The 24,661-nt window shown below is 41.2% G+C and overlaps 1 protein-coding gene across 1 annotated transcript; it reads right to left on the bottom strand.

Annotated features, from left to right (window-relative positions):
• Positions 1-1,329: 1,329 nt before the first annotated feature.
• LOC126539632 (metalloendopeptidase OMA1, mitochondrial-like) lies at positions 1,330-24,661 on the bottom strand. Its single transcript, XM_050186518.3, has 10 exons — positions 24,646-24,661; positions 24,257-24,526; positions 23,845-23,933; positions 23,367-23,506; positions 19,175-19,348; positions 13,834-13,941; positions 9,701-9,829; positions 9,205-9,279; positions 8,948-9,088; positions 1,330-4,574 (listed from the first exon to the last, which is right to left on the bottom strand). Exons 2-10 carry the CDS (start codon positions 24,460-24,462, stop codon positions 4,434-4,436), a joined length of 1,203 nt encoding a protein of 400 aa, XP_050042475.2. The 5' UTR covers positions 24,463-24,526; positions 24,646-24,661; the 3' UTR covers positions 1,330-4,433.

The raw sequence follows: 24,661 nt of genomic DNA, 5'->3' as shown, positions 1-24,661 counted from the left end.
TGCCCAGTCTGCATAGAATGGGTTAGAGTTGTCAATCAGGTGAGCAATTTGATTGACTTTCCACATGACTGCTGCCCCATTAAGCTTATTTGAATAGCTATGTATGCATACCAATTTGTGCATCTGTAAAATAAAAACATGAATGCAATACACCAATGGTACACTACCACCTTAGAATACGGATCATCTGCTCCAGCTGTTGCCTATAGACATGCATTTTTGCATGCATGCCAAGGGAGGGAGTGAAACGAGTTTCTTCCAAGAAACTTGTCTTTGTGGAAGCTTTGTGAGGCTGCACAGTTAAAGGCAAGGAGTGCGAGAGAATTTGAATATGATTAACAATTGTACAATGTCGATAGCAGCCAGTGGGATGCAGAGGCATTTCTTCACATGAATATATTTGCGGTGATAGATATAGCTGCAGTAGAAAGATGAATAATAGCAGTAGGTATTTACAGGGAGTAAACTGCAGTGTGAAAAATGTGAGCATAGTATCTATATTTCATTTTTTAGGAACATCATCACCACAGTAACAACGAGTTCAAATCAAGTGGAAGTAGACAACACTTGCATTTCTGCCCACTGTTGTATTGTTAAAGGCAGGACATAAACCAGGCTGTAATGTATACAAGTTGAGGAGAAATGCCACAGCACAAGAAGAGTAATGTTTAACCACCTGTAGCTCTTTAAATATAGCGAGCAGAAATAAAATTATTGTGAGAAAATATTCTGTGAGAGATACTACGTCTAAGCAGTACTTCAGCTTTCTTTCTGCATTTTTCTTTTCTACACCATAATGTGCAGTCAAAGGTGTTTTCACCTTAAATATCCTACAGGTTTGTTATCACAATGCATACAAAATGTTATGTTTGTTTTCTATTCCCTAGTAGTGCTCTTAAAGAGAAATATTTGGGACTTATGTGATAGTCCAAACCAGTCCGTTTTCTTTTTCCCATATGTATATCTCTACTTGATTAAATTACAAAATTTACCTATTCAGGCACCCCTAGAATATACACAAAAAAGCAGACACAAAGCAGATATCCATTCATCAATGTAATGGTGATGGAAATAAAACCCATTCTGTATATTGTGGGGGCGACAGAGAGTCTATCAATGTGCTGTGCTGCCACAAAAGTGCTGCAGTGAAACGTGAGGGTTAGTCCAGCAAGCTGCACTTGGCGCCCATTGAAGTCACTGTTGGCATTATGTCCGCTGCACAAGTGCTCTACCACTTGTCTCTAATAATGCAGGAGAACTTCCAGAGATCACTGGCAACACAGCAGGCACACCTGTCAGTATATGTGATCAAGCGGTGTTAAATACCAGTATGTTGGACAGAGTTTATTGGGCACCAGTGATCAACTTGCACTGGATGAGCGTAAAGACATAGCACCGAGGGCAGCAGCTATTCTTTAACATTGCTACTGGCCTCACTCACACACACACACTACGTACGTTCAGCTCAATGCTGACATGAAATAATAACACCAACAATTTGTTGTTATATAATTAGTCAGTTATAATGATCACAATTTCTTTATTACCCCCTTCGCAATGATCTTCTCGGCATTTAAGTTAATTTAAAAATGTCCATCACATGTTCAATGGCTGATAAAGCAGAGGGTAAAACAGTGGCCAACTCAACGCACATTTTCAGTGGTGTGAACCAATTGAAGCAGAGATGGCCATCACTGGTATTGTAGGAGAAAACAAGCAGGAAAGGGTGTGCCATTGTGATACACACATGCATGTAAGACACAAAAAGTTAAACTTTCGTAATGCAAGTGCCAACAAGTGACAGGTCTATCACTTTATATGTTGAAATAAGTAATAGACAATATGTAGTCCTAAAGATTGTGCAACAACCAGCTGTTCCCTTTTTTAACATAAACACTGTGGGCAGCACCTTGACTGAACTTGTTCTATCCACACCCTGATGCCCACTCTACGTAGTCAGGCCAAACATTTAATAATAAATACTGATTCTGATTCTGAGAGGCCAGAGACTGGTGCTCTGGCCAATCTCTTCATCTTTTTGTCATTAAAGTTTTCTCACCTATGAATATGCGTGACTGAGGGCCTCTGTGTGCGCACTGCACCCTAGCGTATATCATGCAGCTGAAGCACAACAGGCACCATCAATCATGTAGTCATGAATAGCTTAAGTGCAAATAAATGCCCCCCCCCCCCCCCTCCCCCCTCCTCCCAGTACAGTAAGATCAAAACTCAGAACCTTGCTCACAATGGTTTGGCCGATACAAGTGATGGGCTCATTCTAGAAGCTTCTTTCACAGTAGCTAGAAATCATAGAAGACGACCCAACATCGATTTTACTCAAATGAGAAGAATGGTGCATTGTGTGTGATTCCAGAAGGTTCCCATAGCTGCAAGCTTAATCAACCACTCTGTGCCATGAGCAAATAACTCCTTTGCATCGTAAACTACAGAGCACGTCTACGCAGAACGACCAGTCGACAGTTCCACTAGCCAGCCTGGTACTATTGTAGTGCATTGAAATTTCCATACACGCAGAAGACGACGCAGCAAAGCATACGTACAAGCAAAGTAACCATGACTCAGCATAATTTGAAGCTACGAAAACAAAGAAAGGCCAAATTTGGAAAAAGGAAGTCAGCAAAACGGAGTAACATACCAAAACGTCCCTCTGATAATTCCACAAAGACGGCAGAAAGCAAATCGCAGGATGACAAGAATGAAAATGACAGCATGCAACCACAGTGCAGTAATGACTCCCAGAATGCAGATTCCCAAGTGAACGAAGACACAGACCCACGTACATCCCTTCTTCAAGAGGACACTGTTGAAGAAAACTCTAGAGTTGAGGCAGCTGAAGAGTGTGTCAACGGTGATAACCAAGCCAATGATGACGTCAAACAAGTAAGCTGGGCACATAATATTGATGGCAGAAGTGATACTGTCACAAGTGAAACTCGCAAATTATGTTCAGAAGCTTCCCTCAACAATGCTGCTTTCAATGAAGGTGATTTCATGAACCAAAGATACTCTCCAGAGCCTCAAGAACAAGTTACCACTGTCGAAATACAGCCAGCCATCACAACGAGATGCTTAAAGGAGGCTCAACCTGCACCAAAACCTGCTCCTTGCAACCAGAATGATTTTGATCAGAGCTCACCGGTTACCATGCCCCCTGAATCTCAAATGTCAAACAATGATTGTGCCTCTAGCTCAAATGAAGCGGTTCAATGCAAAACTGACATATCTGATGATGATGCACAGTCACAAAGTGAATGCCACAAAAGCAGCCAGAATGCCAAGGTCTTGTTCCTCAAGCAACACAATCACGGACAATGCGACATCAATGAAAGCCAGGAAGCAAGTGAACTATGCATCAGCTGTGACCTGCCCCATGACTCGTGCTTAAGTATATGTCCTCCTTGGCTTGAAGCCCTTGAAACAGCACGGTTTCGTCGCATCAACGGCCTCGATCAACTGAATAAGTGCTCTTGTGAGAAGTCACCAGTCAGTATTGAAGATTTTGAATGGCCCAATTTCCCCGGTGTTGGGTTTCCAAGAGCACGAAGCTCACCTAAACGGAGCAGCAGTATTGGTTCAGCAGCACAAATGCTCATGAATTCCCTCCTGAAGCATATGAAGGCTTTTTCATGTTCTCGGAAAAAAGCAGAGATGGCTACAAATCCTCGCAGTTCTGCACCAACCACACTGGACGATGGCAATGCATATGAAGCTCAAGTTTGGTTTGGCAAAGAACATTCAACTAGCATGGCAGGTGCATTCCTTCATTGTGTGGTGATGTCCTTTACCTGGATTTGCTATGCACTTGTTTGCAAGCTGGGCTGGTTTCCTAAAAAGAAAACATGAAATTTTGCACTGCCAATTCTCACACACCCGAGTCGTTCCCATGAAACATTGGTAGGTACTGGTAATGGCGAATCCCAAAGCTCTTCCCCTTGTAAACAATATTAATCAGCACATGAATTTATTAGGCAACAGGTATATTTTTATTTTGCGTTGGTGCTTCTTGTACTCAATTTCAATGCCCAGCCTCAACATTTAATGACTGCTGGTAAACCAGAAAAGATGTGCATTGCTTGCTATTGCTAAAGAGTTCAGTGAAAGCAACAAAAACTTAATGACTCGAACTGCCTTTATACTAGTATCACTAAAACAAATAGAGAGCTAAACTAATATCATAAACTTGACCATCATGCACCATACCCGATTACTGTAGAAAAATAGTGCTCGCAGTGACCCTAATAAAGAATGAATATGTGAGGCACTCTCAAGTGGCATAAGTAAGACTATTGGTGCAGAGCAATCTCGAATTAGCAGTTTGGACAGTGGGGGCTTATACGATAAACGTGTAAATCTGCCATAAAAGCCAAAGGAGACAAAGATGTACCAGGAGCAATTAGGACTGCCGCAGTGCTTCAGTGGGGTGGCTGCAAGACAACAATTCCTTGCTTGGCAAGGCTCTCTTGCTTGACTTCTTCCTTCAACATGGACATGAGTACACGTGGATCCTGGGGTGGCAACCTTGGGCAATGGCACTGCCTCCTGAGTTCAATAGCCTGCATCATGGGGAAACAATTGTGTAAACAATATTAATAAACAGAATTATAGCCCCTGTGATGATAAATAAAGGTATTACTGCCCTGCATCCCTAGTGTATTACCCATTTAAGGCATATTGTACTTGTTTGTCTTTTTTAGAACATAGGTAATATTCACAAGTGCAAGGCTGGTACAGTCCGATTGATTGATCGGTAGATTAAAGAGGGTTATGTCCACAAAGCAACACTTGGGCTAGCCCTCTATGATCTCTGTATGCCAACTCGACTCCGCCGAAGAGAGGTCACTCTGCTTTATCGCTTATGGCTAGGGGTGGCATTCATGAAATCTACACATTTCGCATTGGAATGGCTGACAACGTTCTCCGCAACGTCTGTCTTTGCAAGGAGACGCTAGAACACATTCTGTGCGACTGTCCTGAATACAATGTTCAGAGACAGTCCCTGGTGTCCGTTCTAGCGCACCTTGACAACAGACCATTGTCAGTTGAAACGATTTTTACATATCGCTGACAGAAGAAATCGCAGCTGAAAGCAAAGAAGGGACTAGTTCGGTTTTTCAAAGAGATGAGCTTGGACAAGCGGCTGTGACAGTGATGTCATGTACCGCGCAAGAGTGATGGACTGTAACTGACAATGTGTGTGCTGTGCTAAGTGCTCTCTCTCTCTCCTCCCCATCTTTCATCCCCCCATCCCACTCCCATGTGTAGGGTAGCAAACCGGTTGAGCTAAACTAGTTAACCTCCCTGCCTTTCCTTCTCCACTTCCTTTTTTCCTTGGGCTAGGAGAGACGCTGTGGTGGGGGGTTCTGGATTAATTTTGAATACCCAGAGTTTTCTAATGTGCACCTAGAATTGTGTCATAACCATGAACCAAAATGTGTTGGATGTGGCTTTTAGTCAAAGCAAATAGATGACAGTATGCACCTTGGTCATGATAACAGCTGTTATTGTTCAATGTGACATGGTAGTGGCAACACCAGACAACACAATGTCGAAAATACATTGCACGGGGATGCCAGATTATACATAGGACATAGCCTATCACTTGAACTAGCTTCGAATACATTTTACAAAAAAAAGAACTTGCACCTTTAATCATAACTACCCAGTCAGTACAAGTTCAAGAGTCACTACCTTTTCACTGTGCCATGTGGAAACAAATATGCCATGTGAAAGCTTCCAAGACTTGTGCTCAGTCTTGGTCAGTCACAACTGACAGTTAAGCCCTTCCACAAGAAAAGCAGATAGAGGCAGATCAAAACAACCAAGTGGTTCAAGAGATGTGAGATTGGTAATCAGAAAATTCTAAGGTTTGAGCAGGTTTGAGTGAGTTGGTATCCCACAATTTCACAATAGAGCGTGGCAGATGACTGGGAACAAACAGCACTTGGTATATTTAGATTATTTGTTCACGCCCAGTCATCTGCCACACTGCATATTGAAATTCGAAGGCTTATCACATTCTACATTTCCTATGTGAAAGTAAGATCCCCAAGAGTCCTAAATATGGTAAGATGACATGACTAATTAGGCTGAAGAAACAAATTTACTTAATAAGAAAACTCACACAGATCCAATGCATATGTTGGAATCAATGCAAAACTAGGCTTAAGTAAAGCAGTTAATTAAACGCTGCATAGCTAACGGCGATGCATACAATTTGGTGATGACAGGTGTATGCACAGAAAAGCACGACGCATATTGAGCAACATTTAAGGATTGCACCTCTTGTGTCACGGTGGGACATGCCCACTGTAGAGGATTGCCAGACCCCCAAGTGACACATACCGAGTTGCTAAATCAAAGAAAGTAAAGTAAATCGAAGAATCTGTGAAATATAAATTCACCCTTTCATTAACAGATCGATGTGCTTTAGAGATGCCTGTGGGCCAACATTATATGTGCAAGTTTTACGTAGGGACTTATTATTATTGTTGTTTTTCTTTATCTTGTGACACAGAACAGAGCTGGACATACATGGTCAGCATACAAAGTTTACATGAGCCACTACATGGGCACCTTCATATAACCTTTGTACATGCCTTACCTGCAAATATTATTTGACAAGACAGCAGTACCCAGCCAGCAGCCACGGTCAGGAGAGGTTGGGAGGGTTCACAAAAAAAGCTCTGCTTTCATAAAAAATAATTCAGTTCCCGTGCACGGTGAAAAATCGGTGGAAGTGAAGCTTCGGTGAACCGGCTAGACAAAGTAGTACATCTCAATAAGGTACGAACAGCGGACTTCAGCGACAAACGTGACCCACAACCACCAGACAGGGCAGCGGAGAAGCGTAACAAAGCGTTACCAGCAACCACAGCACCTAAACCTTCGGATGCCACAAAACTCTCACACGATAGCACGCGTGTCATATAAAAACTAGTGCAGACATGTGCTTCTGCATGCTCACACTGTCATGCGCATAAGCTCTCACATACATGTGCTTTCGCACGCGAGTGCTACAAGTGTGCACGAATAGTAATTTTTGAGACCGAATCAAACATGAATCAAATAGTGCCAGAAGCAAATTGAAACAAATCGAATGTAGAATTGTTTTTGAATAACCGACAGCCATTATCACAATTAATATAAAACGATGTTCACAACCTAGTATTCTTAAAGTGAGCAAGTTTCTGTCATTACATAGTACATTCTGAAGTGTTGTTTATTACAAGCACAAATAGAGCAGTAGGAGGATACAAGGAGTTTCTTCAGATGCACAGGGCTCTTCAGAGAGAGTGAATGATTGCTGTGTAGCATGTAAAGTATGGCTACCTAAGCAACTTAGCCAGCTCCACTAAGCAAGTTATGTTTTGTGTCTATACTTTGCAATGCAGTATGCAAGTATGCATTGTGAGGTGCCTTAGAGCAATATTTAAGTGGAGGTATTTCATGTTTTTTCATTTGTTTCAGTTATGACCTAGCTATGTGGGTAGCTAAGGCAACATATAATGTATACTGCCAAAAATGACTCGCACCCAGTTATGATGTGAAAAGAGGAAAGTACTTAATTAATGTCATATCATTTTTTATAAACCTTTAGGCTAAGCGGATCACTCCAAACAGATTTTTGAGCCACACCACAGTGCTTGATATGACCTGCATGGCACTGAAAAAAAGTTCAGCAGGTGTTCCCCTCTTATAACACAAGAAGGCAAAAGCCTACTGCACATTTGGTAACACATCAAGTTATACAATCGGGGTTAGACTTCTATGCAAGACATATTGGTAATGCATTAAGTGATACAATCGGGGCTAGATTTCCTGCAAGACATAATAAGCCGCAATAGGAAGTACACGTGTGGCACTAAAGCAACCTCCTCACTAAGGAGCAGCGACACGCGCCTCTTCCGCAGTGGAATACTTGTGCAGCCATCCTTGCAATCTGCAAGAGCGTGTAAGCTCCTGTATCGCTTGCCGCCAACAACCGCTGCCACTCCAACAGTGATGTTAATGCACAGAGCGTGTGCGCCCACTTTTCTGTGCAACATCACCTGGCGCAACAGCAATTACTAAACTTAAAATTCGGCAGACACTTTAGGCTGCTTGCGTGTGGGAATGCGAAAGCATTATACCGTTTGTAGACCTCGAAATGTCATCAATGTGCTCATTTAATACACTCATGACATGGCGCCACTTCGTCCGCACTGCCACATGCGCTGCCCAATGACACACACACTAGTCAGCGAGATGGCCACGATGTGACATGTGCAGTCAGGCACACACTAGGCACACCTTTAGTAATCCAGAACCGTAGAGCAGCCATGGCTTCAGGGAAGCATACTCATCTCGCACCCCGAAGGCCCGGGTTCGTTGCCCACCCGGACCGAAGTGTACCAAGTTTTCTTTTCAAAGCCCCTATTTTACTTTGTTTACAGAAACCTCCCCGACAAATTTGATGTCAACCCGAGCATTTTTGTTGCATGTTTTTACTCTTCACGGCGTCGGCCATTTTTCATCACTGTGCAGTTTCACCAAGGTCACAACCAAGGGCACCACCAACATAGACACCTAAGGCGTTTGCCTTGATAAACGAAGGTGTTGGACTTTTTCCTTGACTGTGCAAGTTTGGTAGAGGATGTGCTCATATAAAAATCAAATTGTGGTGTTTAAAATTATAAAACTGCACAGTGGATTAGGAAGGAAACTGTAGTGGAGGGCTCCAGGTTAACCTTTACCACCTGGCACTCTTACACACGCACATGCAGTATGATACACCTATATCTCGTCCCGTCTTCCCTATAACTTGAACTTTTTCCAAGTTCTTTCCCCCCCCCCCCCCCTTTCTAAGCCAACTTGCGGCAATTATTTCACTAAGCTGCTTTACAGAGACGAGACATGTCGGCTTACGACAGCGAAAAGAGCCACTTACATTGTTCATGAGGTTGTCAAGGTACTCCGAACGGTGTTCATGACTAGGGTGAGTAGAAATAAACTCTACGTCATCTAAGGCATTTCCCATGAGGCTCATCTTTGTCCAGAATGCACTGGCTTCACGAACATCGAAACATGCCTAGAAATACGAGAGAACAGTAAACATGGCCACATCCACAGAAGGTCATCTGCGGGCACATTATGGAAGCACAATAACAAATAAAGGGAACTGCAAAATAAAGGAAATGCACCGACCTTTGCTGCTAGCTGAAGACCAACTTCATCAGCCTCAAGCTCGAGTTTCCTGCTGTAAGGAAGCCTCAACAGAAGCTACGAATGAGGAAAGATTAGAGACAAATATTCTACGTACTCTGTGAAGTCAGAAGTTGTTTTTGCACTTACAAGATGTTAATAACACACTAAAATAAACAAATTAACCAAAAGTCTACGAGTAACCAGTGCTTACCCAGGTCTAAATACAGAACAAGCAAATACTATGGTGTCAGTAGGTTTGCAATATCTTCAGCCACATGATCTCGCCATAATTAATGTTAGCTAAAGCAACCTTTCAAACACTGCAAGTAGTACTGGCAGTGCAGTAGTACTAAGTACCTTCACTCAAGTCCATGATCTCAGCTACTTCTCAGACAAAAAAACTATAGGCATGTTCTTGTGACCACTGCCTGAACAGATGCTCCCTGTCAACCCCTGTTGTCGTGCTGCATGAAAAGCACAAATATATACTACTTACACTGACAACCTTTTCGAAAAACCAGTGCGTTACAACAGCAATGCCGTCAGTCGGCATGATGGCCCAAATTGCCGCCAGAAAACCGACCAAGGCAAAATCGATGAGTTGAGCATAGCTGACTTGTTCTGCCTGTGTGAAGAGAAAATTGAACATTCACTTCAGTTTCTAAATGAATTTCCTTTTTCTGCGACGAAAGCAAAATCGGCAAATAAATAGTGCTAAGTAGACTATGAGCGACTTACAGCAACTGCAAGTATGTCAGGAAATAAATGGTGAATTGTGGGAAATTTTCAAGTCACGCATTTAAGTCATGGATCATTCGCTCTCTCTACCCTTAGGAAAATTTAGCATTCTTGCATGCTTGAGCAAGGCTTGGCAATTGAAGCTACAAACGAATTCAGCAGACACACTTAAGACTGCTTCCATGTGAGGAATGTGAAAGCATTATGCTGTTTGGAAACGTTGGAATGTCATGAACATGCTCTATTTATACACTCATACGTGGCTCCGACTCTTCCCCATTGGCTGCGCCATCACATGCCCAATGACATACACACTAGGCCACACGTTTAGTCAGCCAGATGGCTGCAACGTGACATGTGCAATGACGCACGCAGTAGGCACACCTTTAGTAAGCCAGAACCGTGGAGCCGCTGTGGCATTGGGGAAGTGCGCTCATCTTGCACCCTGAAGGTCCAGGTTCCCACCCAGGCCGAGATGTACGAGATTTTCTTTTCAATGCCATTAATGCGAATATTAATAATGCCAATTCTTTCCAATTCCAATATCCATGTGGCATCCTCACCAGATTTACCTCAGAAATGCATTAGAATTCATACAGAATTGCACTATAAGACACATCTACTCGTCATACTCATATGACATCAGCATTTCATGATTAAAAGTAGACTCTGGTTTTTATACGTTAGTACACCATCACCGTATCACCAACTTATCATTATTCCATAAGTTCTACACCAGTATGCTTCGCCAAGCGTTTTACATTTTACCACCTTTGTGCATATCCCTGTGCACAGGCCATCCACTAAACATTACTTGCCCTAGTGCACGCACTGTTGCGTCACTGTCGTTATTTTGTCATCGCACAGCTAAAGACTGAAATGGCCTTCCCCACCACATCGCTGCCATCACAACTTCATCTGCCTTCATGGGAGAAGTAACAAATGTTCTGTAACATAACATAGTGGACAACCTTCTGTAATATATTTAGTATACCCACCCCTTATGTAATACCCCACAAGGGTCTTTAAGGTAATAAAATGAAATGAAATTTACTTTGTTTACAGGAAGCTCCCTGAAAAATTTTGCATATATCTGAGCTTTTTTTTTTACGTGTTTTTACTCTTTGCGCCATCGACCATTCTTGGTACCATATTTCGGTCATGCCGACTACGACGGATTTCCGCGTAATGGGAGATATAATGCTATTGCATTAAAACATAGCTTCTACTGTAGTTCCAGCAACATTCTGGTTCCCAATATAGCGTCAGCAGTTTCAACTTGTCTAAATAAATAAAGCAACAAATTACACCTAATTAGTTAATGAAAATTCCAATTGAACTAGAGTGATTGTAGATTACCAAGAAATGTAATAGATTATAAGTAATCAACTAAAATCTGTTTTTAAAGTGGCCTTCAATTTTCAACACAGGGGAGATTATCAACATAAACTGAAACAGTAACATGAAAACCCAAATGGGAACATCTCCTTCATACAGTTACTTAAGCGCTCAATATGCAGTTTCTGTTTTTTTTCTACCATGTCTCTGTGCAACAGGAAAACGACAGGCAAGATGAAATACCTTTGTACTGTCTTCTTGTTGTGCAGAAGGCCCAAGATGTAATTCCAATTGTTTCATTCTATCTAGATAATGCTGGCCTTTTCTCTGAGTGCTGCCTTTTTCAGCAAAAATTAAAATGATACACCTGAGCTCAGTTGTCCTGCTGATCACTGCTTTAACCAAACTCTGGTCTTTAGGCATAATACAAGTGTGCCAGAGGCCATGAGCTGTCTTGAATCTGCTGATCCTCAAAATCATTTGTTTCTAAAGGTACCCTCCAATATTCCCACTTTGCTTCGGACATTTCTTTTGACCTTCGAAAAGAGAACAGTGCCACCCGCACAAAGAACACTTCAACTAGCTTCTTCTGAGCATTGCTGTGTCAGAGCACCTGCCAACACGTTAAATAGGAAAATATTGTGTGCCGAATTCGATGGTACAATGAACAATGCTGTAAGGAACAAGTAACAATCCTGATGAGCTTAAGAAGTATAATGCTTATAGAAGGATTGCATGTAAATGTGTTCATGGTCTAAACAATTTTTGTAATGTACTGTGTAAGATGTAACAAGAAGAGAAGAGATAAAGATAGGACAGGGAGATAATTATTCAATATGAACAAACTGGTCTGCAAGTGAGTAGTGCTTCTGTGTTCAAGATCGAAGACGATTCCACCAATGTCAACAAATAAACACAGATTGCTTTCCTATGTAACTAGATAAGATGGGAGTGATCCTTGCGAGAAAGCAATAAAAGCCAATTCTCATGGCAACAAAAACACCCTTACCGAGATAAGAGGTGGCCAAAGTACTGTTGAGGAAAAATCTCAAAGATGAAGAGTTGAGAAATAAGTGGGCGAGTGAGAGGGAGCAAGATGGAGCAAATAGCAAAAGCAGTAAGCTCACATAGAACACAGGTGACAATGGCAGGAAAGGGTGTAATCTACCACCAGCAATATCTTCAGCCAGTTACGCTGAACACTAGTGAAAGCAATGGAGAACATTTACCATACTTTTAATTTATCAAATTCTGCCTTTAAGGAGAGTAAAAATGATGCATCTGGTTGGCTGCTTTAATATGCCCTAGATATTATTTTGGGAAAACACGGGGAATGCGGGAGATGGAAATTCAAGATGATGAGCAAAATGAGAACAAGGTGAAAGCAGGAACCAATGCTTTGACAAGTGGACTTGTCTTCTTCAAGGCGACATATGCTTTCCTCGGCACAGTACATATAGATGAGCAAAACGAGAACAAGGTGAAAGCAGGAGCCAACGTTTCAACAAGTGGACTTCTTCAAGGCATACGTCGTCTTGAAGAAGACAGGTCCACTTGTCGAAACGTTGGCTCCTCCTTTCACCTTGTTCTCGTTTTGCTCATCGTTTAGATATGATTTTGTGTGATATGATTCTTCATGGCACACATTTATAAAAATTTATATTTGTCATTGGTGCAAAACTTGAAGTTATTTGTATGTGAAGTCGTACTTGCACTTCTATGCAATATTTTTTTCCCGACCATATTGTACCTCACTGTTGTCCACTATATTTCACACAGCGTGAACTTGTATAAGGGTGTTGCGGCCCGGTCCAGCAAACCACTGCATTCAGCTGCATACCCTGAGACTGCTGAATATATCTTGTACTACGAGTTTTCAGAATACCACATAAATAAATTAGTAAATAAATGAAAGTAACTGTCCCTATAACTAACCTGCTATCACTACCACTGTCGTTATTAGTATTGCAAAAGCACTAACCCTGCTAAATTACAAAATAATGCACCTACTCTGGCGGTTGTCACCAGAAACTGCTTTATTTTAAAATTTTATGAATATGCAGGACTCAAATATAAAATAGAGTTAAAAAAAACATGAAACCTGTTTTTATTGTTTACACACACACACAAACATGCGCGCGCAAACACAGAACATGATAACTGAATTATCTCCTTCAAAAAATATTCTGTCTTAAGCTTCCTGATACAGATGAGGTGGTGCCATCTATGCTATAACAAGTAAAACACTCTCAATTGGCTTGTTACAAACACTAAGTCGCACCTCATTCTGTTATGCTATTTGCCTTTATGACAATAAATTAACATGTGTTAGATCATTCCATGAATTTCGAACTAAACATAGGACAGACTCCTAACTCATGGCTTACAGTTATAACAGTGAAAGAATAGGAGCAAATGAGCTTCTGTTTTGTTTCCATTTGGAGCTTGAAAATTATCAGAGGTGGTGTTATGCAATAAGTACAAGTTCACAGACTGCCTGAAAACACAGCAAGAAAGAGGCTACAATGAAAGTAAGGTAGCAATGTGCCTTACGCCATGCCCCAAGACACAGTGGGCCATTTCATGAGCAAGTACGTTTCCCAGCTGTTCGTCATTTCCACAGACCTCGAGCATGCCAGCAAAAACAAAAATCTGTCCATTCTGCAAAGGACAATAGACAGGCATTTCAATGCAGTGAACAATGCAGAAATGTATCTGCATTGCTTGCAGGCAGCTGCTGAAAGCAAGCAGCACCTGTACAAAAACAAGCAAAGCCTTCTGCTGCTTTGGTAAAAAAAGTGTTGACGAAGGCGGCATAAGCTTAGCCCCATAAGAGGAAACTTTAGCCCAGCGCCAACTCGCACTTCTGTATTCAAATACATCTGAAACACAGAAATGCTCTCGTTAGAGAACTTCTAGACTGATTTGAATAATGTTTGTTGCATTTGTAGGAGAAAGTTAAATTCTAGCAACTACAGAAAAAAAATTTGATTTAGGACCTTAACTTTTTACAAATATCGCCAAAATTCAGCTATTTAAGAAAAAATAGAAGCACAAAGTTTACGAAATGGAAACTTTGCACCAAGGGGGAAAAACAGATATAGTTCTGTAAACTGCATCTGCTGGAGAATCTCAAATGGACAAATGTGATATATAAATTTACAGATTATGTCGAACTGCTGCAGTGTTTACGAGGGGTTTGCAAGTCCTATTCCCAAATTAGTTGTATATTAGTGACCGGTGTACGATACATCAACTTTGACCACGTTAGGTGTATTATTAGTATCAGTTTACAGAATTGTATTAGCACCATTCTTACTGCCTAGTTAAAGATTTGCAAAGTTCATACCTTTCTTTCTCTTTAATTTTGTAATTTTCAAGTTTTCTAAAAAGAAGTGATGGCATAAATTGAATATCTACTTCCTACAGTCACTAGATTCTGACTTATTTTAAATGTAGCAAACCTCATCAAGATCGCTGCAGTTGTTGCCAAGAAAAATTTGTTCTCCATTCCCACGTATTTAGAGGAGCTCCTAAGATAAAGCTTCCTCTTAATTATTGCAGGTGAGTCTTAGTCATCCTGAATGTATATTCACAGAACCTGCCAAGAGCCGATTCAGCTCATCTACCTGTTCCACTGTCAATCCTGAATGCTGGTAACACGGAACACAGACATATTCATTTTATTCTGACACTCTGTTGGTTTACTGTTCTACCAGTAGTAGGAAACACTGAAAGTGATGGTTCTTGGTATGCCATGCCATGGTACCAGCAGTACATAGTACAAGCTTCTGCTTTTTTTCTTTTGCTATCTTCACACCAAAGTTATCAGTATATACCTATATGTTATATACATGAGCAATGTGAAATCAATATTATGTTTATTCATGTAACACAGTAAAATTGCATTCTCCAAGGTGGCAATTCTAACTTGCTGGCCATCCATTGTGAGTGGTAGACATAGCACATTGCAGACAAGGCCAAAAGAAGTGAGAAGAGCAATATATGTGTACTGTTCTCCCGAACAATTTTTCTTCTTTTTCTTCCTTGATTCCTGGCACTTAGAATTCAGGCATCCAAGAGCTGCAGAATTTAGGTACCAACTGCCTAGCAGGTCTTAAGAAGAAGCTTTAGCTCGGGCACTCCTATATATATACATGTAAAAAGAGATTTCGTTTTTCTTGGCAACCACTGCACCAAATTTGACGAGATTAGTTGCATTTAAAAGAAAGACTTAAAATCTATCGATTGTTGGTTTAAAATTTTTCATTTTGGTCGTCAATTTTTTATTAAAAATTGGCAAAATTGCAAATTTTCAGAAAACAAAACTATCAGGTTCACAACTCTGTAACTCAGCAGTGAAAAATGTGATATCAAAATCATATGTATTGCATCTAATAGTACATCTAAAGCGGACAGAACTGATATGTTACACATGAATCTAAAAAAAATTAGTAATATGGAAATACATCTTTTGCAGAGCCCTTGCACACGACGTAACGAATTCATGTAAGATATAAAATGACATATTGAATTTGTCTGTTTTAAATGATCTAATGGATGCCATTTACAGAACCGCGATGTCTGTTTTTGATGCAGTAATTAATTTGTAAACGTTGTGCTTGTATTTTTTTCGAACTTTCAAATTTTTGAAAATTCTTTTAACAAAATCCAGGCCCTAAACAGAAATTCTGCTTCCAACAGTAACTAGAATTTACCTTTCTCTCTCAAGTGCAACAAATTTCATTAAGATTGGTCCAGGGGTTATATCAGAAAAGCGCTTCTGCATACTACATGTATTTGAATAGGCCGCGTCAGAGCTGGGCCCAAGCTAAAGCTAGCATCACACAGCCCTGCATTGCCATAAGCTGCATGTTGATATTCCAATGAAGGCACGTTGTACACAGTGCTTTTATTTAACAAGCGAAAATGACTGCAACATGATCAAATGATATTACAAATTCCATAAATTGGAACCACAGGTGCTCACATCACCGCTTTTGGATCTGTGCTGCATCATCACAGTACAGAGTGCTAGTAACGCCAATGCTTGGGTATTCTTGTGGAATACAGGACATTGCTCAGTATATTCTAATAAAAAAATCAGAATCAATTCTAAACCTATTAGCTCACTTACAGCAACCAACGTACGCCCCACATTGTTAGTGCCTTATCAATAACATTTCACCAGATCTTTTTAATCAGTGTACAGGATTAGCTTGTGCCTGAGTGGCAGTATCGATGAGGCAAAAATAAGCAAAAGATCACATTCCTGTGAAAGTGTTTGATAATGTGCTGCTGCAGATGCCATGCATCTGTAAGCAGAAATTTGCATTTGCATTCTTTGCTCAGTTTCCTCTGATCTCTATTCCACATTTTGTTTCTCTCTCCTTCTGTTTTCTTTTTCTTTTCTTTACTGGGAACAGCCTGATGACATTGGGGTCAAGGTAGAGAAAGTGGACGGATGGATTATCTAAGGCGGTATGGAGAGCTCGAAGCCCATCCCATGCCACATACATGGCACAGGATGGGCTGGCGCAGGAAGATGTGGGTTGTCTCTTCGTCCACTTTCACTTCAATTTTCCTTAAAATTTCTACATTTCCACACAAAAAAAAAAGTTGATTCTCCCAGTGCTTTCCCTGACTCAATCGACTTCATGTATTTGTAGCTAATAAAAATAGGACCCCTTTGTTCCCCTTATTATTCTTGCTTGTTGCATAGCAAGGGTCTGGAATCCAACAGCCTTGCTGCTGTGAGGTTGCACACGAGGGCTTAATGGTCAGTTGCCTGCACCTAAAGATTACGTGCTGCTTGACACCTGCAACTGAAAGGATGTTCCCCCATCCACTGCCACAGCTGTGCATAACGCCGGCTAACAAACACTCAGAAGGCTAGACATACTATGCATACCCGAGAATCGGGACAGGGTGACAGCCGTCACAGTGGCTCAAGTGGTTGAGCATTACATAGGCAATTCGGAACACAACAAAGTGGGGAGATGGTAGAAGGGCAAGATGTGTTCAAAAGGAGGAAAGGAAAAAAGAATAGAGAAGAGAATGTAGCACTACAAGACAAGGCACAAGAAAAAAGAGGGCAACAGCACTTGCACTGTTGCTTACGCCTTGTCTTGTAGCACTGTACTTTCTTTATCATGTTTCATGAGCTCCTCCAAAAGCACTATCCTCCTCCGACACATAGGTGGTTGAGTCAGGTGGCACGCCCTAAGGAAATATGCACCCTTTGGGGCTCACCAAATTCCAAAACAAGTAATCGTCAACTATATTGCGTGCTTTTGCTTTATTTAATGCGGTGCGCCTGGCACTTCCAGGTCACGAACATCACCATCCTTGACAAACTAGCGAGTGCAGAGTCCTCAAGAAAGGAAATGCAAGAAAGACAGACGATGACTATTGTTTGGGATCAAGATATGCCCTAAAGGGTGCAAACTTTTCTTAGAGTATAGGGTACAGTTGTCCCATTATACATGATGGTTAAGTCCAGCACAACAGTGTCAAAGGTATCTGCCAGCTGCATGGGCACATAGATTAGGAGGGAGACTGATTACTAATGTGATTATTATGCAGGAGAAGGAATGAGAGAAAAAGGGAAGGAAAGAAGGCAAGTTAGCCAGTGTAAGTACTGGCTGGCTACTCTGCGCTGGGGAAAGGGGCAAAGGAAATAACAGGTGATAGAAGTAATAAAAAATAAAGTGAGAAAAAAATTCACAATATAATGTGATGCAACACACCACAACTTTCAAGTGTTGTGCTTTTTATTTGGCAGCCTTCCTAAAGTATCGATGAGAAGAAGAAAACGAGAAGAAAGGGGGTTAACCGAGGGGCCCGATTTTTATTAGTAATATAAGAAGCCAACAAACACTGACACAAAGGATCACATAGGGGATGTTACCTGTGCTTAATAAATGAAATAAATAAATGATAAATTAATGAACATGAAAGTGGATGAAAAAATAACTTGCCACAAGTGGGGAATGATCCCACAACCTTCGCATTACGCGTACGATGCTCTGCCAATTGAGCTACCACGGCACCGTTTCCCCATCCAATTTCTTGGGTATTGATGTTTCCTAGTAGAACACTGGGAGTGTTAGCCAGCGTCACCACTAACAAACCTTGGCGGCGGATGTGTAAATTCAGAACTGAATAAGAATGTGCAAATAGTAATTTTCGATACCAAGTCGAATACAAATCGAATCAAATATTAAATACTTTTTGAAAAGCTTTCGAATAATTAACTGCCATTCTCACCAATTATCTTCAAATCCTCCTATAGACATAAGGTTAGCAAGTTTGCGTATTGAACTGCACGTTATGAAGTCTTGTTTATTAAAACTGCAATTGGAGCATTAGGCGCAAACAAGTAGTTTCTTCACATACTCAAGACCAAGGGGTGAATGCGAGTGATGGTAGTTTAGATGAAAAAGACTAGACCAAAGAGTGGCATATATTGTGATATTGTGCTCCTTTATGTAACTTGCCGTGTTTTATGCCTACTATGGCTGTCGGGATGGAATTTATTGCACAGTTGGCAATTTGAGGTAGTAGAAAACCATTTAAAACATATTTGTGTTAATGAATAGCGTATTTGAAGACCAAATCGGATAGGGCAATATTACATCCATTATTTGAAAGTTTCAAATATTCGCACACCCTTAAAACTGGCATGCACACGCACATGCATGCAATTTACCTCAGAGCAGCTTGTAGAACTGTGAAATTGATCGAATCAGAGAAGCATAACTATAAGCGTGACCAGCTAGATGATTCTTGCCTCTTCAGGAAAGCTTACAGTAAAGCAACATTCAACAACAGCTAATCAAAGTGTCTGGACCAGGGACAACTGAAAGAAGAAGCAAAAAAAGATGGTGCTCACAGGCATCACAAAGGCATTCTTCATGGGACTGTCAATTACTGACACTGACCATGTGACATCGTGAATCTCAGGGATGTCTCTGTTTCCATGCAGCAGTTGATTGGCCACTCGTACAACACGGTGATACACTGGGTGCACAGATGGCAGAAGGTGAGGTTTGAAGAGCTCGTATTGCTGAAAAAGAAATTGCGCAGTTTAACATTACAGTGGGAGGCTCTGGATTAATTTTGATTGTCTGGGGTTCTTTAATGTGAATATAAATCCAAGTAGACAAGTGACTGTGGCTGCTGCAACCAGGAATCAAACCCATGGCCTTGCGCTCAGCATCAGCATAATGCCATAGCCAATCAGTCACTGTAACAGGTCATCGTAATGCTGTAGAAAACATGACACAGCTAGAACATGACATAGTTAAGAAAGGCCTAGGAATAATATCTACTGCAGGAATTTTCACCAAACTAAACTTGCCTGCAGCTGCTGCTATAAGTGAAAGCATAATTACAGTCACTCAGAAGTGTAATAAAGGCATCTGCTTGAGATAAGCCATCAAAAATTTGCATGAGGGTCGATAACAAAGTCTTGAAAGGTATGTGAATAATTGTCCTATACTAACAAAATTTGGCATAAATACTCTTTAAGGTATGTAGAATGCTGATATCTACTTGAAATTCTAATATATATCAGCAGTAGTTGCGAAAGTCCAAGGTTATACTTCATGGGATTGCGAAAAAAAGTTTTTATGGCGTCCCAAATTTTTTTTGCATAGTTCCAGTAATTGTGCATGCTGTTTGGATAGATATCAGCACTCTGCAGTCTACAACAAGCTAAATAAGCTACAACAGGGTGCTTTTTGTCAAAATTTTATAGACAAGGAAGTGCCCGCAATGATCAGTATATTTTATTTATTTATTTCAGAATACTGCAGGCCATTGCTTGGCCCAAGCAGGAAGTGACAGTACCACCATGTAGGACATAACTAAAGAAATATAGCAGCTACACAAAAAGTAATGACATACTTGAAATCTAACATGTTTGGAATCTACATGAAAGCCTTTATGAATGGCAGTACTTTCACATCGCTAGTAAATACAATAAAAAGAAATTATTACGAGGAGCATATCACCATAAGACTATCGCCCCAAAAGAACTTGTTGGTCTTATCACATGCCGAACATGTACAGCAGGCAGGCAGATGCAACACAAACATAGATGCAATGCAAACATGTGCAACACAAACGATGGCAAAATTTTTGTTTCATTGGTAATATATTAAAGCTGATGAAATCTGAGCAGATCAATAATGTAAATTTCGGCATTTTGTCATTCATTACAGCTTTCCACAAATGCTTTTCGTGAATTTTCTCAATATCTAGAGTGAAGTGTTTATAAAATACACCTTACAGTTGACTGCACATCACTTATCAGCTGAAACACCAGCAAGTTTAAGGTCTCGGGCATTTAATACACTTATGTATTAATGTCGTTTAAATCATGTGAAATTAACAAAATGAAGAATATTAGCCTTTATGCAATAAAGGGACTCCGAACCACTTTTTATCGAAGTGGGGAAAGGCATTTGAAGTGAAAATAGGCTATTCCAGAAATACTTTGCAGTAAAAAGTACTTGAATGCGTTCAGCAGAAGCAGAGTTATTGGCAATCAAACACAGCCTCCGCTGTGCTCCCATTCCTTATTCAATGCATTGCACTGCGAAGGCTACGGTGCAGTGTGGCTTGCCCACAACGCTCCGCCGTGGGCACGCACCATAGCAGAGCATTGTCACCATGGCACGCAGTTCAAATGTCATTTTGGATGTTAATGTTGGTGCCATGACTTCCACCTTTGGTGCCTACGATGCGCTAAACATAAGCCAAATGCGGTTGTCCTCAGCGAGCCGCAGTGAGCTTTGCCAGTGGACTCGTGGCAGCACCCCACGGCAGCCGTGGTATCTGTGCCATGTAGCCAATAAGAGCTTGATGTCAGCTATTGGCCAATAGCAGCCGTCTGAAGGAATGACGAAATAGTGCGCCCAATGACGCAATAGTGTGTCTAGAAGAGAGTGAGGACAGGGCCTTCAGTTGAAAAGAGAGCATTTGAGAGAAAGGTGACCTCGCAATCTACTTGCCAGCTCTGCACACCACGTACGACAGCAAAACTTGGCTGAAATGTTTACAGTAGCATAGGCTACCCACGGACTATGTTATTTCACCAAGCCCGAGGGGTGGTTGAAGGCCCCTTTAATGACCAGTGAACTTCTCCAAAAATGGAAGAGCATGAAAGGTTGGACAATGACCTTACACGTCTCGAAAGCGCACCGTTGTCGGAGGACGTTATTTTAGGCCCTTGGCCAGATGCTCAATCAAGTTTCAAGGCCATCCAGGCATTATTGAACTTTTTAAAAATTAAGGGCCCGGATTGCAGACTTTGAACATGCTAAATTGCTTGCCATATGTTCATCTTCCTTCTATCGTCATCGTCACCCATCATGCGCCTCTTTCTTTCCCTCTTCCCCTTCCCCCAATGCTGAGTAGCTGGCTAGAGAAATATATCTCAAGCCGACCTCTCGGCATTTCGTATCATTAAACTTCTCTCTCTTCTCCAAAAATGGCGTGCCAGGATGCTCTCAAGTTAACGACTGAAAAATGTCATGCTATGACAGTAAAACATTAGTTGCATTATACAAAAGGGCATGATGTTTGGCTAGTTAGGTAATCTTAAAGGGCATGGGAAGGTGCACAAAAGCACGGACAGAGACTAGAAAGACAGAACATATGACACAGCATTGATATTGTCTTTCTGGTGAGTGTTGATGTTTCTTGCACCATTTCTCACATAAGTAACATTACAATCTATGTATTTTACAAAATTCTGAAAATACATGTACAGCACGTTTACCTCCATAATTCCAAATCATCCTTAAATTTCTAGCGTGCGTCACCTTTATCATTACACTTAGTGGCATGATATGGACATGCAGCATTAACTCTCAGAGCACAAGTAATAGAAGGAATTGATCAAATCGCCAGCTCTAGGACTATATTAAAGGCCACTCTGAGCATATGTCACGAAAGAAATACAGAGTTTAACAAAAACTCGTCGGGTTGGGGATGATCATGGCACAATTGTGCAAGAAACACTAACACTAACCCCAGAAATAAAGGTTTACAAGAAACAAGTTTACAATGACCACAATGCATTGTGGACAAGACTCTTGTATAGGAAACGGAAGGTCTTTTGTTCAATACTTTTAAACATTTATGCATCGTGAACAAGGCTCTAATAAGATGGCCGAAATGTCTTGATATTTTTTGAAATGTTTATTTCTGTGGTTGGCGACCATGTTTTTTGCACAACTCTACCATATGTCATAAAATGTACCTTTAGGTGCAAGATGTTGTAGTGCTATGGCGTGTTACTGCTGCATCACATGCTACAAAGTTGATTTTGCGGGATAAGAGGCTGAACCAGGTACTGTAAATTGCCGCAACTTGTGTGTCAGTTTGCTTCATGCGCAGCTGCATGTATGTGTGTGTGTTCTTTCCCTTTCATCTTGCGCTTGCAGAATAGTATGCCAGCCTGTAGGCTAACCTCTTGAGGTTCCCCTAAACATTGTTTCTCGCTCTTTCCTCTCATTCTCTTTCAAGGCTAAGTGGTGTGAAAGGTAATTCCGCTGTCTTTGCCATTCTTCTTTTGTTTGCAGCTTGATTTTCCTTGTGTACTTTCTGAAGTAGGCTGTCCTACATTCAAGTTTATTTTGTTTGTCTTGGCTTTAACTGATATCATGCACGCAATAGCTCTTCCAGTGCCTCTGTTAGAGTATGTTGTTGCCAGCTTCACTTTTTTCTGTCTCTTCCTAATCCCTACAACTGTTCTGGCTTCCTTTCTTGTGCTGAAAAAGGAAGCATCACATACTTTTTGAGGATAAGCTACCATACTGTCTCCAATTATTTTATGTTTCTTATTTGCAACAGTAACAACCTACAAGCCTAACAAGGCAGTGTCAAAGGAAGATGCATGCTTGAAGCAATCGACAGTACTTGAAGATGGAATGTCACTATGGCTAATGTTTTGACAAGCTTCGTAAGCTCCAGGAAATCTCCTAGTTCAACCACTGCTTATCACATGCAAAAAGCATGTCCTACTCCCTTAGTGACATTGATCACACTCAAAACACTTGCTCTAAAATGCTTACCATTTCAAACTCGAAGTCAGATATCTTCTTAAATTGCTCACGGGTGAAGGCAACAAAGCGGCGTCTGTGAGTGATTGGTGTTACTTGGATGTGGCTGAAGTAATAAATTCCTCCAATGCCCCATGCTACCCCGAAGTAGCCTGGAATTCAAAACTGCAATCTTAGAAACAATAAAGAGCTGTGCTTTTCACAATTTGTGCCAGTTTCCACTGAAAACAAATGTAGACAAATGGAGAAAATGTACACATGTCATAACCATTATAAACAATGTGCGAGCGCAGTGTGGCAATACTTCTTTTGGTCATAAATACTTCTTTTCTTCTATTCACGGTTACTGAATCGTATTATTAGGCTGTAGAATTAGGTGCGCAAAGATCCGAATAGTTAACAATGCTTGGGCACGGTTAACAGCTCTCGGCTAGCTGTGTTATGAATGTGGTTTGACATGCATTCTAACATATGGAAATTTGTAACTTGCCTGCAATTTTCCATTTGTTCCTGAGAGCAACAGCTCTGAAATATGCCTTCTTGTCTGAGGGTAACGACTTCCACCATTTTCGAAATCCTCTGAAAATATCCACCGTGTTTTATTACCAAAGCGAGAAGCAGAAACGGTGAAAATAGGTGGGCCGGGGTAGACGACGTAGAAGAGAAACAAATAAAAAAATATGTATTTTTTTGCGACGGTTGGTCGGCATCAACATTAATATCCAACCCCCGCATTCCTATCTTAACACGACGGTGCAAATACAAGATCGTCCTTGAACTATTACGAGGAGGCGAAACTTAAAACATGCTAGCACAACAGTGTCACGTTATTAGAAAAAACTTAGAGCGCTATAAACACACAGTGTAGCGTACAACAGCGTAGCCTAACAAAATAAACTCACCTCCCAGTAATTACTGCCAGTCCTTTGGTGATCTGCTTCGCAGCGATCAGAAATATGGGATGGATACAGCGTTTCGGAGACGTGTGGAAGTTGGATGTTCTTGTTATTTGCTGACGTTGCAGCGACTGCCTACATACCGTGGCATTCTTTAGTGGTGCCGAAGCTGCAAGCCTTGCGGTACAGAAAAGTGTCCTCGCGGCCCACATACTTTTGGTTGCGGTGTTTGAGGTGATGATGCAGGTCCACCTGAAAGAAGTCACTGCGTCACTTCTGGAACAGGATTGTGCATGGCACTCAGAAAATATTTGCGTCTCTTTCACAACGTGTCCGAATGTTCGCAAATAGCGGCCAAGCTGCTGTGCAGCGGAATTAAAGCTGGCGATACGAACCCAGGCAGACGAAACG

The sequence above is a fragment of the Dermacentor andersoni genome, chromosome 11 (assembly GCF_023375885.2).
Source record: "Dermacentor andersoni chromosome 11, qqDerAnde1_hic_scaffold, whole genome shotgun sequence".
In the NCBI taxonomy this organism is placed as follows: domain Eukaryota; kingdom Metazoa; phylum Arthropoda; class Arachnida; order Ixodida; family Ixodidae; genus Dermacentor; species Dermacentor andersoni.
This window is presented reverse-complemented; position numbering and strand designations above follow the sequence as displayed.

What these genes read in the sequence shown, in the direction of transcription:
- LOC126539632 (XM_050186518.3), bottom strand. Translation starts at nt 24,462, where the DNA reads ATGTGGGCCGCGAGGACACTTTTCTGTACCGCAAGGCTTGCAGCTTCG. An exon ending in CTGGCAGTAATTACTGGGAG is followed by an intron (nt 23,934 to 24,256) that starts GTGAGTTTATTT and finishes GGATATTTTCAG; the next exon opens with AGGATTTCGAAAATGGTGGA. An exon ending in ACTGTGTCTTGGGGCATGGC is followed by an intron (nt 9,830 to 13,833) that starts GTAAGGCACATT and finishes CTCTTCACACAG; the next exon opens with GCAGAACAAGTCAGCTATGC.